Genomic DNA, 17970 nt, shown 5'->3' on the forward strand with positions numbered 1-17970 from the left:
AATCATCTATATCTTCTTATTCACTAGTCCGATTAATAGAATTTACTGGTTCGATGGGTATTAATTGACTAATTTAACTAGTAAAGTATTATTTAACAGGTTCAATCAGTGAAATTTTACTATTTCCCATTGCGTCACTGAGCAATGGTACAAATAGTAAATACTCACTTGGAATTAGTAAAGTAATTTCTTTTTAGAGAGTAATCATGTATTTATTACCTGTAGGTTTGTGGATTATCGTTGATATGGAACTTATTCTTATTTAGATGGCCCTAAAAAAAATAAGATTAATTAACATATAAATACATTTACATGATTTAGTAACAATAATAATAATAATAATTTTCGTTAGCTCACTTGAGTATCATAAATATCATAATCAGAGGCAGTTACTTCTGAATTGTAATTATATTTATCAGCATCATTGACAGGAACTTTTTTAGTTTTTTGTGTGTATGTTGGTTTTGAATTAGGTGTTACTTCAGCAATTCGTACATTTTGTTGTTGAGGAGGCGGAAGTGGGATTGATTGATTAATAGTATATTGTGCATAATCTGTGAAAATAATTATCATTGTAATATTTAAATAAGCTTTCGTCTTACTTAATTTATTTTTTTTTCTGTCTTTTATGTTGTGCTAATAAATTATATACAAACATTGCATGTATAATAAATACGTGACTGTAATGATGAATAAATTGAGCTACAAACCATCGTCTTTATAGATGGACACGTCATCGTCATAAAGATAATAAGGATAACTGTCGTGATCGTAATAAGATTTAGAAATGACAGGAGCTGGTGTAGTTGTTTTAACAATACGTTGATTTTCAGATTGAATTGATCTGCAAAAAAAAGATACAATAATTTATAATACAATTTATTTATTTTTACACATACATTTGCAATACTTAGATCAAAAAATAAAAATATTTTACCTGTATTGATTGTCAGTTTGGGTCCGACCAGTGTTCACTAAAGTTTCTTTTTCCCTCTCCTGTAAATAAAGCAAATAACACATATTCAATTATGGCATTTAATTGATGATATAAGCCATGAAGTAAGTCCTTCATGGCTGAAGAAAAAGATTAGCTTGTATGGAAAGAATGAAAGATAATGGAAGTGAAGTGACGCGATAAATACATTAGATCAGAAAATTTTTAATCTTTTTTTCATGACTTCTTAAATGGAGTAAACCGTCACGCACGTATCCACGCGATTTCACGGGTTGTTTGTTGTTTTTCGATTTAGTTATGGCCACTTGAAGACTATAAGTACAATAATGTAATGTAAACAATCACATATTTGATTCCTCAATTCGATAAATATTGTAAATAATAATTATTATTATTTATTATTTTCTAGATACTGGAGAGAAGTTTTGATATCGAGGAAACACGAGACATTTGCCAGACGAGTTTGTTTCGGTGTGACACAATCAATTACGTCGGCAATTATTCACAGTTTATTTTGAGATTAATTATATTTGCCAAGAGTATCTTGATGCCGATGTTTAGAAGGTTTTCAGAAGTTGATAGAAGAAGTCAGAGCCGATGAAGGAACGTTGGACTTGACTTACGAGTGAAGAAGTTTTCCTGGGTCCATTGTGTTGACGTTGACGCGAGACAGGAGTATCTGTGCTTACATCTTTTTTTTCAGGTCGGCTTCCTTCTTGATTTAACGATGATTGAAGTGTGCTCGATGTCACAATTTCATTCTTCTCAACGTCTTCACGTACCATGCTTGATGATGTTATTGATGTCGGTGTAGATTTACGAAAAGGTGTTGGTGAAGTCAATAACTCTAGTTTAGTTACATAACTTTTCACACTTTGACTCAATTTACTGACAGTATTATTAATGTTATTCTTTTTCGATTCCAATTTACCAAACTTTTTAGTATTTAATGATGTGATTTCATTGCCCTCAATGTCATCTTGATCTCGTTGTAGCTGATTGATAATTAATGCTCTCTGAAGTGGATTAAGAGTTGTAGGAATAATATTATCAAACTGATTAATTATTTCTGATGTCTTTTGAGGTGAAATAATATTCTTGCGTTGCTCTGGTGAAGTAGTTGAAGGAGTTAGAGGTGTTGTAGAACGAATAAGTGGAATAGTCACATCATTTTTGAAAGAATCCTTTCCATCCTGATCACGATCAATTACTGGTCTCTTGCGTATGACCTTCATAGTAACATAATTAAAACCATGGTACCTTTCTCTTCCTCTTTGAGCAATTCTCGCCTTGATTCGTTGTTTAATGGTCGTTGGAAGTGTGGCGTAATTTCCTCTTTCATTAGAAGACTCATCATCAAACTCATCAAGTGGACGCTTTCTTGGTATTGGAGAACTTGCTGATATTTCATTGAGCTCTGGCTCATCAAATATAGATGATGAAGTTGATGGTATTTGATTCGTTTGTGGTAGTATACTTGATACTGGTGAATTGACAATAGTACTTGGATTCCTGTTAACCTGTAACTCTTGATTATTCTGAATAGAATAGACAGTTGTTGTAACTAATGATGATGTAATTGGGTCATCATCCTTGGGAGGCAGTTTGAAGGGTGAAGGCGAGCTGACAATAACATAGTTGCGTTTTGTTGCTTCATGAATCGCATAATCTTTTTTATCATTCACTTGACTGATATTCAATCCCGATGATGTAGTTGTCGTTGTCGTCACTGTTGTTGTAGTCATCTGACTCGTGGCTGTCTCGTGTCCCGCATTATCGTCCCCGTAGGATGGTGGAGTTGTGATGGAAGCAGGGTGAGACGGATTCGTTGAACTTACTGAAATGATATTCCTCCTGAGGCCATCTCGATCTCGTTGCACTTGACCAATTGTTGAAGGCTGTCCACGATATACTCGTTGCTGACGATCACTCTCGATCTCTGACGCTGGCTCGTATTCATCGTCAGTATAGGTTCGTTGTGATGTTTGTTGTCGATGACGCGAATGACGATCTGTTATTTGAGAAATAGGTGGTGATGGTGATGTTACTTGAACCTGTGTTCGTTGGACAGGTTGACGTTGGTGTGCTTGACGTTGTTGAGACTCTGCTTTAGCAGCCCTGAATAAGATTATTATCAATACTCATGTTATAATATTTTATAAATAAAAAAATGAAACATTTATACACTTATTGACATGGATAATAATTATTTCTTGTAAAAAATACCTTTTTCCCAAGTATTTAAATCAGTGTTAAAAAATATTTTTTTTTTATAATTAGATTTTGTGTATTATTAATTATTATAAAATTGACTCAATTATTATAATTAATTATAATAATATTTAAATAATCTTTTGTTCATTATTTAAAATTAAGGAAAAAATAAATGATCTGTTGACAACCTATACTACACCTTAATCAATTCAAGTCTACTTATTTCTCTGAACCCTTAAGTAATCAATCATTATTTAATAACGTTTTAAACTTTAATGAAAAATGTATTATGAGAAACTACTTACTATATATTTCTTCACGTGAGAGCTATAATAAATTTTTACTGAGAAAATTACTCAATAAATGTTTACTCTTGTAATATTATTTTTTCATTTAAAGGAAAGTCATATATACTTGTAAATAAAAATAATGAACCAATTTATTTTTACCTTTCCAATAAAGGATCTTCGTCTTCGACATCCTGCACAGAAGGTCCACTAGATGTACAACCGACATTACGTGGCCAGTCACATGTCTGCAATTCATGACTGAAAAAAAAAAAAAAATAAAAGAATAGAATTATGAAAAAAAAATGGACATTATAATTGACATGTAAAAATAATCTAGATGCGTGTCATGATGCCGGAATTGAGAAATGGATGAAATATTCGAGTTTAAATCTCGTTCCGCATGCCTTGGGGCACTGCTCAATCGATCACCACTCGACCTTGCTTTCTTTGACTTTCGGATTCCTTCATGCTATACAACAAGAGATTTTGCAATATCTTGCGTGGGATCTAGAGCACACAATCGATACTAATAAATAAAAAAACTACGGTTTTTTTCCCCGCCTTTGTTAAACTGGTTTGATATGTTGATTTCATTTGAATGTTTTTATCTTTATTAATTAATTTGAATAAAAATTTCGAGTAAATCATTAAAAGTTTGCTCATCAGAATTAGAAAAGTTGCTTCATGAATAAACATATGTCTTAAGGCCAATTAGTTGATGTGATAAGGGAAAAGAAATTTGAACGCTGCATGAATACTTATTTGGTAATGCACGATTTGCTTGAGGGATAACGTTGTTTGATTATCCTTAATTGGATTATATTATCCAATGCAAAATGTTTATAACTTAACCGCTAAAGTGTCATACTCTAGAGTACACACGTGTTTAGAGATACATGTGCATTCTCCATCAATAAAGGACTATAACATTGTTCAATATACATCGTGACTTGACTCTCCTGTGACCTGGGTGTGGCAATTACTTTTTATTCCAGAAGTAAATACGTATAATAACTGAAATATACTTTTACTGTTCAGAGTGCGTGAGACTTTTAAAATATTTTGATGTAGCTGATAAGTATTTTATTCTTGTTGATAATAAAAATGAAAAATAATGTTTTTTATCCAAGAGTATGATTTCTGTTAGTACCTAAAAAGTAGAAAATACATTTTTATTGTGCTCAATTATTTTAAATATAATCATGAGTGTTGATCATTATTTTTTTAAGATCCACGGTGTCTCAGGAAGTAAGAATTTATCTAATTTCACTTGTATTTAAACTTATCATCATTTTTTACTCAATATCAAAATTTCGTTAACCCTTTGTAGCCTAGGATCTTCAAAAATAAATGATGTTGATAAGGAAATAAGTTTAGGCTTATAGAAAAACATGTAATTCTCAAAATGTAACAATATTTAAATTATTGAACATTAATAATTATTAATTAATTATTGTTACTATACTACTGATACTATTAGATTATTTTTACTGTTATCAATTATTATTATTTCTCGCTATTATTGTTAATAATTGTTGTTATTATTTTTATTGTTCATTATTGTGCTTTTTTTTGTTGTTTTTTACTATTGTTGTCAAGTATTGTTTGCTAATTATTGTTGTATTAATTATTATATTATTATTGTTATAAAATTATCATTTATTTGTTACAAAACTTTCAGATAAAGCCACAATGAATGAAATTTAATAAAATATTCTATTGCAAATGTTTTGAATTCTTTTTACCGATTAAATCAACATTTTTTTGTATAGCAAAAATTTTTTCTCATTGTAAAAAAAAAACATCATTTCACATGAATGTAAATTTGCAATATTCTCATTACTCTTTAATACATTAGCCTCTAGTATTATATCTCTCACGACTGTGCACCGAACTCACCTAAACAATACTTGAGAAACCGATGCTTAATCCGAACAGTAACAGAATATTTTATGAGAGTTATGCAGTACCTTAAATATAAAACTCTAACTCTAGTATTCTAAGCTTGTTTAATTTCACTTTCATTCGTTATCAAAGTTATTTATTGATACATTATGATATTAATCTCAGAAAAAGGAAATAGTTTCTACTGATTCATAACATTTTTCTTAGTCAACATTCATTAATAATACAAGAAAAATATTAAAATACAAACCTGTACATAAGTCCTCCAGTACATGACTCAAGAAGAGCCCCACCGAAAACGCACACATAATATTGAGTGCAATCTTTAGGATGAGGATAATAACCAAATTCATCAGGACATTCAAACTCTAGAACTGCATCATGTCTACTGGCTCTTGGACTCCTTGGAGTATTTCTTTGACATTCTGTAACAAGAAAAAAAAAATTAATTCCGTGTTATACAATAACTTTGATGATAACATGAACAATAATGACGAAATGAAAATATTTATGACTGAATGATTGAAACGGAGATGAAATAAAATGAAAAATGTGTGCACTCATTCGTGACGACTTTTGTCTGACCCAAGTGGTCTCGTTTCCCTGCATCTTAATTTCTCTCAGCTCTACAGTTATGAATATCGTAACCTATATCTTACTGGGCGGTCTTTCACGATTTTTTCTTCTATTTCTCTTTACATGAGTATCTAACATGCAATTCCTTGAGGGCATTAACATTGCTTATATCTTGAGAACAGCAAAATTTAAATTGTCCATTTCCGCAATCATTCTTTTACAGACTTTTATCATAATATCGATGCTCCTGATTCTGTTTTTAACTCATTAACTTCAAGTGTTTTACTTCCGGATTAATTTTAATCTAATTTCATGATGTCGAAAATATTCTGAATAAATTTAAAAGTTTGATCTTTTTTTCTACACCTGCTTCACGCAATAAGAGAAAGAAACCAAAGGAAAAAAACAAGCTTCAGAAGCTTATGAGAAATCGAACGGTATTCAATGTTGCGTCACTATATTGAAATCATATAATATTTACACTTTTCTACAACTGTTTTCTATATAATTCCATGTAATGATCAAGTGACATGCTATGAAATTTCATCTAAAATAGATAAATGACTTTACAATCACTAAATTTAATTATTTATATCATCATTTTGATAGACTATTTTTCATATCATTATTATTAATATATAATAATAAAAATTAAATAATTATTCAATTTTTAATTTTACATTAACAAGTTACTGTAATAGAGTCAATCTTTAAAATTCATAATTCTGTCATTTCTTTACGTTTTGAGACATTTAAAAGCAAATTAGAAAGCTTTAAAAAAATTTACGCACGTACAGACAATTGTACGTACGTATATTTTTAAAAACTGAGGTCAATATCAAAGCAAATAAATAAATAATTAAAAATTGTTTTAATTTATTGAATTATCACTACTATGATTATCAATAAAATATTGTTATAAATAAATTTATGTGATTAAACAATTATTGATTGTTAATAATAATGGTAATTTGTTATAAACAAATCAAACTAAAAGATGACAAAATGACAGATTGTAATTAATGGACATGGCCCAGGCTTATTTTTATTGAAAGTTTGAAAGAAAAATATAATCAACATGAACGAATATATTTATGCAATTATTCTTTTACTTAGACGACAACAAATCGGTATGAGTTCATATCGATTTTCTGTATTCAAATGTATTTAAATCTATACAAGTATATAAATATTTTATTATGTAGAATTTAGTGTTACATAATGCACAAAGAAAAGTAACAGGACTTTTGGTCGACCTTGTCGAATACATAAATGCAATAAACACCTTGTGCATATTATATTTTTATCAAAAATATTTGTAATAATAAATATAATTTAATTGATTTGATAATAAAAATTTTCTCTATGAAATGTGCCAGAGTATTCTGTGTCGCGAAAATGAGGATAAAACTCACAAGGTCAGTAGGACATATACCATGATAATACTTTAAAAAGTTTGTAACATGTTTTTATATCTTTCCTTCATTATTTTATATACAAAAATATAAAGATAAATAGTTCATAATCTTAACTATGTGGAAAATTGGTAATAAACTAGAGATTGTAAAAGAAAATTGACTCTCATAAAGAGGTAAAATTCTAGTTACTTATTCAGCACTCAAGTCAATAAATCACATTACTATTTAACGACTTTAAGGTATTTTTTTTTACAACAATCTAAGAAGAATAATTCTATCTCTTACCTTGTTAATAAGATTCTATTTATAATAATTTAAATATATAATTTACGAGTGCTGTGTAAAATTTTCACACTTAACCTATATTATTTCGAACGTTACTCTCAAGTATATATTGTCAATTATGTAGAAAATGTTCAAGTAGATCACTGTATGGGAATAAAATATAATTAATAACTATATCAGAGTCTCATGTCAATCCTAGTTAAACTAGAATCTAATAAATTCTTCATGTAAGTTTTAAAAAAAATAACAAGTTAATGATTGAGTGATTTTCATCGACATCAATTATTTTTAGAGAAATTAATTATTTATTACATAAAAAATCAATTGGAAAAGTTGAACAAAATCAATTATTCAATTAAAAACATTGATTTCACTGCAAATTTAAAATTGGAAAGTGTTTTACTCCAATGCACTTGATCAAGTGTTCACATCGACTATAGTCGAAACACTGAAAGAGTACATTTGGAGGTTATACAAGAAATTTTTATTTTAAGTTATTGTGTTTATTATATTTTTATATTTTATTTCAAATTATTCTAAGTTATTATTTATTAATAATTGTTAAACAGAAAATTATTTTACCTAAGAAATTAATTATTTTAGGTTGTGAACAAGCTCAGAAATAATTTGTGCGCATGCGCCAAAATAATTTCCCTGTATAACCTCCAAATCTACTCTTTCAGTGTTTCGGCTATCGATTGATTTATTTATATAGTTATTACACTCAACTCTGTAAATTCGAGTGTTTTAAAGTTAAACACTCCAAGTGTATATAATTTGAAATGCCATAAAAAAGCTATAGTAATTTTTTTGTCTAATTTCAAACGCTTCGACGCGTTCACTAAAATACTGTAATTTGTTTCTGACGTTCAACAATGTAAACACTCAAGTATGTTATTACTACACACTTAAAATTATCTGGATTTGCACTTACTCTAGTAAATAAAAGCTTGTTTCATATCCCAGGTCACTGTTATTTTATTCAATCATATAAAATATTCTTTTGAAAATCATAAATGAATGAAATATTTGCTGCCTGTGTTTTTTTTTGTGAGAAAAGTTCATTTCCACTAAATTTTCAAAGCCTTTCCACTGTTTAAAGTGCAATCGTAACCTGTGTGTTATTATTTGGATAAATTCTTTGTCCAATAATCCACTATTAATGTGTTGTAATCCATTCTTGCCAATTTGAGGTTATGAAATCTCATTGTTCAAATAAAAATAGGGCCTCAAGTAAATGTGAAAATGAATTTAAGCTTGGAATTTGAGAAAACTCTATGAAAAGACTACTTGAATTAAATTACTATCTAATTGAATAGAATAGATAACAATCATATTTAATCTAGGTGAACGAATAATTACTTGTTTGTTGTATTTTATAATGCTGTGTATATAATGTTCTCGACAAGAAGTGAAATCGTGCAAGCTGACGATGAACTTGAGGATAAATGACATTGACTTAGAGAGCATCGGATGAGTATCACGGACATGGAAAGACTTGAATGAGTCTCAATGATCTGTAGAAAATTGATCGATATCAATTCGTCCTAGAGAACGACCTCGTAACTTGCAACTATTCCTTTCTCTACTTCCAAGTAAATTATTTAACTATTAAATAAAAATCGAAATACCATTTTTACTTTAATCAGTCGTATGTCAATGATCATTTTTATCACTCATATCATTTTATTTATTAAACTCAACTGACTTGTTTGCCTTCAAACACTCCAATAATTATTATTCATGTCCATTTTTATCATTAATATATCCTTCTTGTTTCAATGAATTTCAACAAACATTTAATTAGCAAATGTACTTTTTTAAAATCAAATTAAAATGGTAATTTATTGAGAGGCTTTCTGTTATTTGTTACTCGATGATTATCACATGATGATAACGAGAACAATGAAAATTGATAGAATTTTTCTAACCAATTCTGATAAACAAAAAAAAGGAGACTCCCAGGTAGTGAAGTGTAGTGTTGAGAAAAGGATCAAATGAGTGGGGGGAGGAGGAGGGAAGACTGGTGAAGTCGTAAGAGAAGTGAAAGTCATGCGAATGAAAGAGTGAGACAAGAATTGCAATGAGTGAGAGAAAGAAAACTATGGATTACGGAAAAGAAAAAGAGAAAGATTGGTTCAAGTATAGTATAGAGGATAAAAGAACGAGCGAGTGAATGAGTGAAAGTGAGTTGGAATACCGAAGTAGGGAACTTAAAAACTGGAGCATTGCTTGCATAATGTTGAACAGTTTAAATGGCTTAAGGCGTTCCGTATCTATACACATATACATGCCTTTTTTTTCTCTCTGTCAGTTGGCTCTTGTAACGCCCAGTCAACTTACGGATACATAAATTTTTATATAAATTAACAGAGAGGACCGCTCTTGTGACATACAATTCACATTATTTGCTGTATTACAAAGTTTTAATTCTCGGTAATAATTGGCCTATTACTTTGTAACTATTCATTTTTAACTAGACTTATTGACAATTTCTTTTTCAGATCTTGATTGAATGGTATTTTTCCAATACTCACTTTGATAATTCGTAATAATTTGGAACACGTCCAGCCACGAAATTCTTGATTATGTAATGTACGTAATTTCATATAAAAACCAATGGATATTATGAATACAACTTAACCATATATGTTTACGAATTTCATTACATGCTTGTATAATGATAATTATTATTATCAAATTACGTATAGAATTATATTTCTCGAAAATATTTTTTTTATACTTCTTTTTATTATATCATACTTGAAACTTTTTTCGTTAATATCGATAGAAATTTTTTTTTTTTTTCTTTTCACTTATTTATATTCAATAGTCAGCATTAGCTGAATATTCATGACAATATTTTAATTAAAAGGAACTTGGACAAGGTTTACAAGGTCATGAATGAAATGAAAGATACTGAATAAATTTACCTAAGTAAGAATGTTACGAAAATATTTCCAACTTATTTTTTTTTTTCGTATACTGCGCAAATAAATATTTAATTATATATAAACTAGATTTGATGGAATGAATAATTAAAGTTAATATTTTTTTTTGCAAACAATTACTGCTTAAAAAGTGACTACAAATAAAACAGAAATAGTTAAAAATTAAGACTACCCATGGTGATTTGCCGTTAATTATTTTAAAATAATAATTTATGGGTTTTAAAAAATAAATTAAAATGTTTAATAATAAAACACTTAAGTGTTGACAATGTTTAACGCCATACACAAACTATAGCATTTTGGTAAACAGCAAGAAGTGTTTAAAAATCGTCAACAAAATTACTATAGTTTGTTTATAACATAAAACATTGTAAACACTAAAAGTGTTTAGTTTTAAAATAGACTCAGATTCTCAGTGACTGTATAGATTATAAAATACATAATTATATCAAATGTTTGAGATAAAAAAAAAGAGAGAACGTAAAAATATCGCAAATACTTTCAAAAATAAATACCTTCTCATTATTAAAGTTAGTAGTCGTCACTTTTCTTTTTCTAAACGATAAGAGTATCCGTGTAGTTTTAGTATAATTTCCACGTGAGTTCTCACGTTGAAGCCACACTAATTTTATATACTAGTACAAGAGAAGGGTTATAATCATTACATACATAATGTAAAGTCTATTATCTGTCAAATCTAAAAAGGTGATCATGTTTTTAAATGTTTGAACTTTATAGTATGAATTCGATAAAACTTTCTCTAACTTAAAACTCTTTAATTATCCACTATCTTAATAATACACTTTTGATAAAAAGTAATTTAAATAATATTATTTAATTCAATTAATTAATAGAATGAAGAAGATTTTTTTGTTTGGAATTTTTTTTTTTTTTTTTTATTTAAATAATTACAATTGTAAAGAGTAAGTATGGATGTGTTTAGTCATTTTACTTTTGTTCATTCCAAGTTTATCCTTTAGTAGCATATACTTCGCAATACTTATCACGATCAGTAGTTGTGAGGTCAACGAAAAAGAAATCGGACATATCCTAGCGTGACGACGATTTAAATCTCTAAATCTCTTACTAATGTTCTTTCTCAATATTTTTGTCCTAAATCACTTATACATAGATCAACTGGTACCCCCTATAAGATCTTTTATAAGATTTTTCTTTTTTTTTTTCTACTTGTAACGTGTGAATTAAATACTATAGGACTTTAACTGATACTGAAACGCACAAAAATCAACAAGCGTTAAAACAATCGTTGTGTCATATTGTCGAAATTTTCATGATTAATCGTTTTGTGTTATAACACAAAAAAGTACTTTTTTTTTATATGCATTACAATAATTAAAATTCATGATAATTATTTTTTTTTATATCCGGAAATTAATGGTAATAATTTTTTTTTCTTTATATTTTAAATGATTTAATTAAAAAAATTTAATATTCTATTGTGTATCGTCAGCAATAAAAGTCATTGATTAATTTCAGCAACACCTCATGGGACGTAATCTTACAACGAAATAAGGGATATTACTAAAGAGATCTCAGAGAGTCTAGTGAATGAGAAAAAAGTATCGTGAATGACCTGTTGTTGTTTATAACGATCCCATGATTAAAGTTAGTCACGATTTTATCAGGAATATTATAAAAGTATTACATGAATATGTTAATAAAATTTAGAAAAAATAATAATTACATTATAGAGTGATGGACAAATAATAAGTTTGAGAAAAGTCTTGGTTTGGAATAAGATGACGACAGGTCTTCTTCACGTGCAAAATTGACTTGTTCAACTTAGCAAAGAGTCTTGAGAATACTACTCGCGTGACACTACCATATTTTGTTTCAATTACGTGAACACGTGTTATTAAACTCTGATTTCAACAGACTTACTTGTAATTAAATAAACAATTATAAATTGCTAAAAGTATTTTAGTGAATAGTTTTGATATGTTTATTTAATCATTTTAATAAAAGATATTTTTTATTATGTAAAAATTAATGATTAATAATTCAAAAATTTAATTTAAAAAATCACATAAAAATTCAAAAGAATATTATTTATTTATATTTACATGGAGAAAAAAATTTTTTCTATATGAGAAAATGTTTATTTAATTGATAAAAAGAATTTAAAATATTTGCAATAAAATATTTTATTGAATTTAACGAAATGTTATTAAACAATAAATCAATTTATGTATTAATAAATATTAATAGTTTTAGTGGATTAATAAATAGGATAATTGATAAACAAAAAGCTCAATGAGTTTTTATAATCTTATTTTAATTATGATAATAAATTTAAATAGTAATGATACTAGATTAATTTTTACTGTCTGAGACACTATTGTAACGGTTTATTCCTAGTAAAAAATTAAATATGTTTAAATTTCAATTATCAGACAATTTAACTAGTAATTAATTTACATTAATTATTATAATAAACTAGACCTCCTCTATATCTGTATTTATATATTCAGAATGATTTTAATTTTTAAAAACACAAATAATACAGTTTGTGAGATGTGACCTTTACACTATGAATCTTAAAATAATATGATCAATTTAATGACACATTAAAGTAAATCAATATTCAAATAATTCTATTCAAAATAATAAAGCACAATAAAAATGTATTTTTCCAATATATTATTTTTTTATAATAAATATAATAAAAAATACATTTTCAAGTAAATATCAGATTAATATTTTTTATTTATAATTTATTGTTGTTTTTTTGTTCAATAAATTTTATTAATGAAAAAAAAATATTACTTATTACCATTGAATTTTTTTCTCAGTGTATTTAATCGTTAAATGAATCTCAACTATTTGCAAACAATCTAAGTGCACGATAAAATAATAAATAGCGTCAATATAAAATCAATCCCTTATAAGTAATTGTTGGTCAAGCGTATAAACCGGTTGTAAATATGTAGTATAAAAATATTATTATGCTTACATTAAAACACTGTGGGAATAAAATAAGAATTGCGCGTTGGCGAAGGTTCCAGAAGTAGTTATAAAGGATTATTTTTCCTCAAACAGGGTGTGTCAATCCTTAGCTCGTATCTAACCTTTTCTTTATTATATTGCTTTTGCCTTAGAGAATCAAAGCGTCAACTATGTGTTCACCTAGTTGTGGGTGGAGTTACTAAGTCTATTTCATTAAAAGAAAAAATTCTATGTAAAGATAATAACTTGGATTATGGTATTATTTGAAAGATTAGGTTCAGAGTGATATAATTTTTCTTAGCCTTTATGTATAATGTTATTCACATTAAAATACCACAATGAAAAGTGATTTGGACCATAGCTATATAAATAGTGTGACTGAATAGTAGAATTACATCAAAATAATTTAACTTTCTTCACGTTCTCGTCACCTGTTATTAAGTACATAAGATATACAGATATAAGAGGTTGAAAATAAAAATAGCCTATTATTAAAAACATATTTGAGACTTTAATGAATTTAATCGTCTGAGAAATTATTTTTGATTAAAAATTAATGGACTTAAATGAGAGTATTAAATAACAAGTTTAGAAAAGATTATAGAATTTTTTTTTGCTTTTAATAATAAAACTAAATCAATCAGTTAATTATAATTGAACTGCAGGGGGTAAAAATATTAATGAATAGTGCATTGCTGTCTGAATAGAATATTTTAATGCCTCTAAGGCGTAGTTATATTTCTTTCTTAAGACCTTATTTAACTTGAATCAAGTCCATAATTGTTGGTAGAAATCTATTTCAAATTCCACTGTCCGATCATTCTCTGAATCGTTTAACAAATTTTATCTTGACGTTCACTTACATATGTCAAAATTTGATCGATTACAATGAAATATTTTATTCTATTTATGTAAGTACTCCAATAAATAACTCACAAACTTATACTAAAGAATAATAATATTTAATCCTAACTTTTCATTTAAATTTTCCATTAATTTTTTATTCTTTATAATCTTCATTTTTACAGTCAATAAAATAATGTGCTTAAGCTTAAAAAATTAGGATAAATTCGGGAGAGATGGCCTATCCGAATAATTTATAACACTACATCTACCATGATATTCAATCCTTGAATTTTATTATCATTCATTTTTAACTTTGATTAAAGAATATTTAATAATTATTGAAAGAAATTAAAATACACACATTACAATGTTATTAAATCCAAAGAAATTTATTCACACCAAAACTATCGTGTGAAACTGGAATAAACTTTTTTTTTATCTGATTCTCTCATTTCATTATTGCGCAAAATAACTGGATTTTCTCGTACAATATTACCACCATGATTAAAAAAAATATATTTGTTTTTTTTTATATAAAAAATATTTAAAAATGATGATGGGTAAATAAATCACGGAGTTTTGAGAAACAGAAATATTTATTAATATTAAATAATGCATAATTCAGTGCATCATAAATTATTGCTATCAAATAACTGAAATAAAAAACAATAATAAAAAGCAATTTAATTGAGTGATTTTAAAATAAATAGATTGATTTAAGTGAATGAAAATCTAAATAATTATTCTGATTTATTATGATGTGTTGTGATCAATCAGTCAAACGAACAAACGGTGACCTATCTTAACTGTTAAAAATAATAATAGAAGTTGAGATAAATAGAAAAATTGGAGAGTAAATTGAATAGTGACTTGTCAAAATGATTAAGTGATGGATTAAACTAAATAGAATGGAGTTTAAGAAGGAAAACACCTGAGGATTCTCGTGTTATTCGGCCACGCATCTCGCATCTGTCTCGCTCTAGTGAACAGCTATTCGATCCACCGGAACTGACCGCTCGATCTCTCGCAATAAGATCTATTCAACGATCACGTAAGAGTGCGGACAGTATTAAGAAAGATTTGATATATTCAAATGATGTAAATAATTCTGAATATAAATTGATAGAAAGGTAGTGGACAAGAAATTCCTAATTCAAAAACAACATTTGATATATATTTTTTTTTTTTACAAATGATACAAATATAACATTCAAGGACTGTTTGAATTATTTATCATTGTTTTTGATGAAATATCTGATCGAGGACATCAACATTATTAATTATTGTGCCCTTCATAAGACCTTGGACAAATATGTAACATAAAACATTCATCGAATTAATACTAATATATGTAATGATAATAATAGTAATGTACTCAAGTTGTCGAGACACAAGTACATTGCACTCTAGTATCGAGTATTTTACTTTCAATTCTGCGGTGTTTCCACCCAACATAAGAAAATGACTAGAGGCCGAGGTCTAGAAAGTCCAACGCCCGTCTGGCACACCGGAATACTTGTACAATATTACTGGATCATGTTTGTGTATTTCAGCGTACACTCGATTATCTATCACTTTCCAATTCCATATTTACACATTCATATTGATATTTTATAATGTCAACCAGACTAATCAATACCCCAATTCTTCATTTTAATATCATCATATTTTTTCTAAACTCCGTTTTCCTTCATTCGTTGCGATAAATAAAAATAATCAGGACATGATAGAAAACTGGTATAACATTCGATGAATCAACAACCAGTTATTAACGAATATATTTATGATAATAAAAGAAATTTGAATTTTTTTTTACCTTATGCTGATTAAAGTGTGTCATACTTTATTGGATTTTCAATAAACTTTCCAATATTTTGAAGAAATGCTTGATCAAATGTGTTGTTAAATTATTGTGTCTCTATTTTTTTTTATGATTGACAAATGACGGAATTTTTACGGTCATTTTGAATAAACTTTTAGTTTATTTTAAGGATGTATGTCTAAAAAATTAGATTTTTTTTTTAATTATGAATTCTTAAATTCTTTTTTCTTATTTTAACTAACAATTAATTAGTGATTATTTAAATTTTATTTATTTATAATTATTTATTACAAATAAAAGTTACCATATGACTTCTATTGTGATTCAAACTACCCGGTAGTGGACATGGAAAATTATTAATTAAAATATTAATTATATTTTTATTAATCGAGTAATTTTTTAAATAAATAATTTTATCAATTGTCAATAAATAAAGACAATTATAGGACTCTGAACTCAAAAAAATTAATAATGATAATTAATAAGCCTACCAACATATAAAATACCAATTTTACATTAATTCAAATTTTACAATTAATAATTCCGAGTTTAATAATTAATTGAAAACTTACTATAATAACTTTATTTACTTAAAATGTTTAAATAATATTACCAATAAACCGACGCAATAAAATTGGTAAAAAAAAAACTACGTAATACGACTGCTAGTAAGAAGGAAAAGAAAATGCAAAGAGAAGCCCAATCGAGATTATAATTCACTTTCGATTCCGTCAGGATTTTCACCAAAACTACGTACCCATGCGAGTTTGGTTTCGCTCTAGAAAGTTCGTCGGCCGTGCGTTAATGTATTATAAGTGCACTCGTGATCAATTGACGTATTTATTCCCAAAGTAAAATATCCTTTTCTTCGATAGAAAAGCTATTGTATAGAAAAAGACCATTTTTTCAACGTGAACGAGTTTAGATGATTTTTACAATTCATTAACGTCAAGAGTAAAAACAAATGGTGGTTTGTTATTTAATATAAAAGACAGAAGAAAGGGATTCTTGAGAGGATTGTAACAAGTTTAAAGGAAAGATAATGTCCTACGATGTATCCGTAACTGCGTGAAATCTCAAGGAATATCGCGCCTACCCGTTTAAATACTAACGCGGATGTGTTTCAGATCTATAGATATGCTTTTATAGAAGTCTCCATATTTCAGTTTTACAACTGGTCATTATATAAATAAAGTCTGCCGGACGCTCGTAGACCGTGAAAATATATATTACTTATAAATATATTAATAAATAAATCACATTAGTATTCATCTTGTACGATAAATTTATTTTCACAATAGAAATCATAATCCGATGATTAAGCATCATTGAATCAATCATTTTCACTTTAATTACTGCTACTGAATATTATGTCATAAAATATTACATTGTTAATCCTGAGAAATATCTCGCAGAATATAACAACCCTGTGATCCTGCATCAAAAGTATTGTTTTTAATGGCATAATGAGTATCATGATTTGTAATTATTTAGTTATGGTGCTTAATCTTCACATATTTTTAATAGAATTTATTGTTTAAATACGATGCGAAATAATGAATGAGCGTTGATTTATTAAGTATTAGGTGTACTTTCTTAAGAATATATGGATTAGATAAGTGCATAGTATTTGATATATCAGCTGGCAAACATGACGCATAGAAAATTGATGTAATTCACCTTTCCCGACAAGTTATATTTTAGCTCCCGCGTGCGTACGTGACGTACACGATACTGTATA

General features: G+C 27.5%; 1 protein-coding gene and 1 long non-coding RNA gene across 4 annotated transcripts in view; one reads left to right on the top strand and one right to left on the bottom strand.

Moving 5' to 3' along the window:
* The window catches only part of Cda5 (Chitin deacetylase-like 5), a 29120-nt gene that overhangs the window by 4872 nt on the left and 6278 nt on the right, over window positions 1–17970 (bottom strand). The window contains exons 1-8 of one of the 3 annotated variants that reach the window (XM_035084108.1): window positions 7644–7786; window positions 5615–5789; window positions 3619–3717; window positions 2794–3073; window positions 938–996; window positions 711–844; window positions 358–554; window positions 220–272 (exon numbers count right to left, since the gene is read on the bottom strand). In XM_035084108.1, the coding sequence (XP_034939999.1) occupies window positions 220–272; window positions 358–554; window positions 711–844; window positions 938–996; window positions 2794–3073; window positions 3619–3717; window positions 5615–5622 (830 nt within the window). In that variant the 5' untranslated portion in view covers window positions 5623–5789; window positions 7644–7786. The other 2 variants (XM_035084107.1, XM_035084105.1) reach the window with 2 other exon arrangements.
* On the top strand, window positions 8581–12519 carry LOC118067405 (uncharacterized). Its single transcript, XR_004690382.1, has 3 exons — window positions 8581–10079; window positions 10148–10238; window positions 12092–12519. It is a non-coding gene; the product is annotated as an uncharacterized lncRNA (long non-coding RNA).

This window comes from Chelonus insularis, unplaced genomic scaffold (assembly GCF_013357705.1).
Source record: "Chelonus insularis isolate UGA/USDA-ARS -01 unplaced genomic scaffold, ASM1335770v1 contig_383_pilon, whole genome shotgun sequence".
NCBI classification, from domain to species: domain Eukaryota; kingdom Metazoa; phylum Arthropoda; class Insecta; order Hymenoptera; family Braconidae; genus Chelonus; species Chelonus insularis.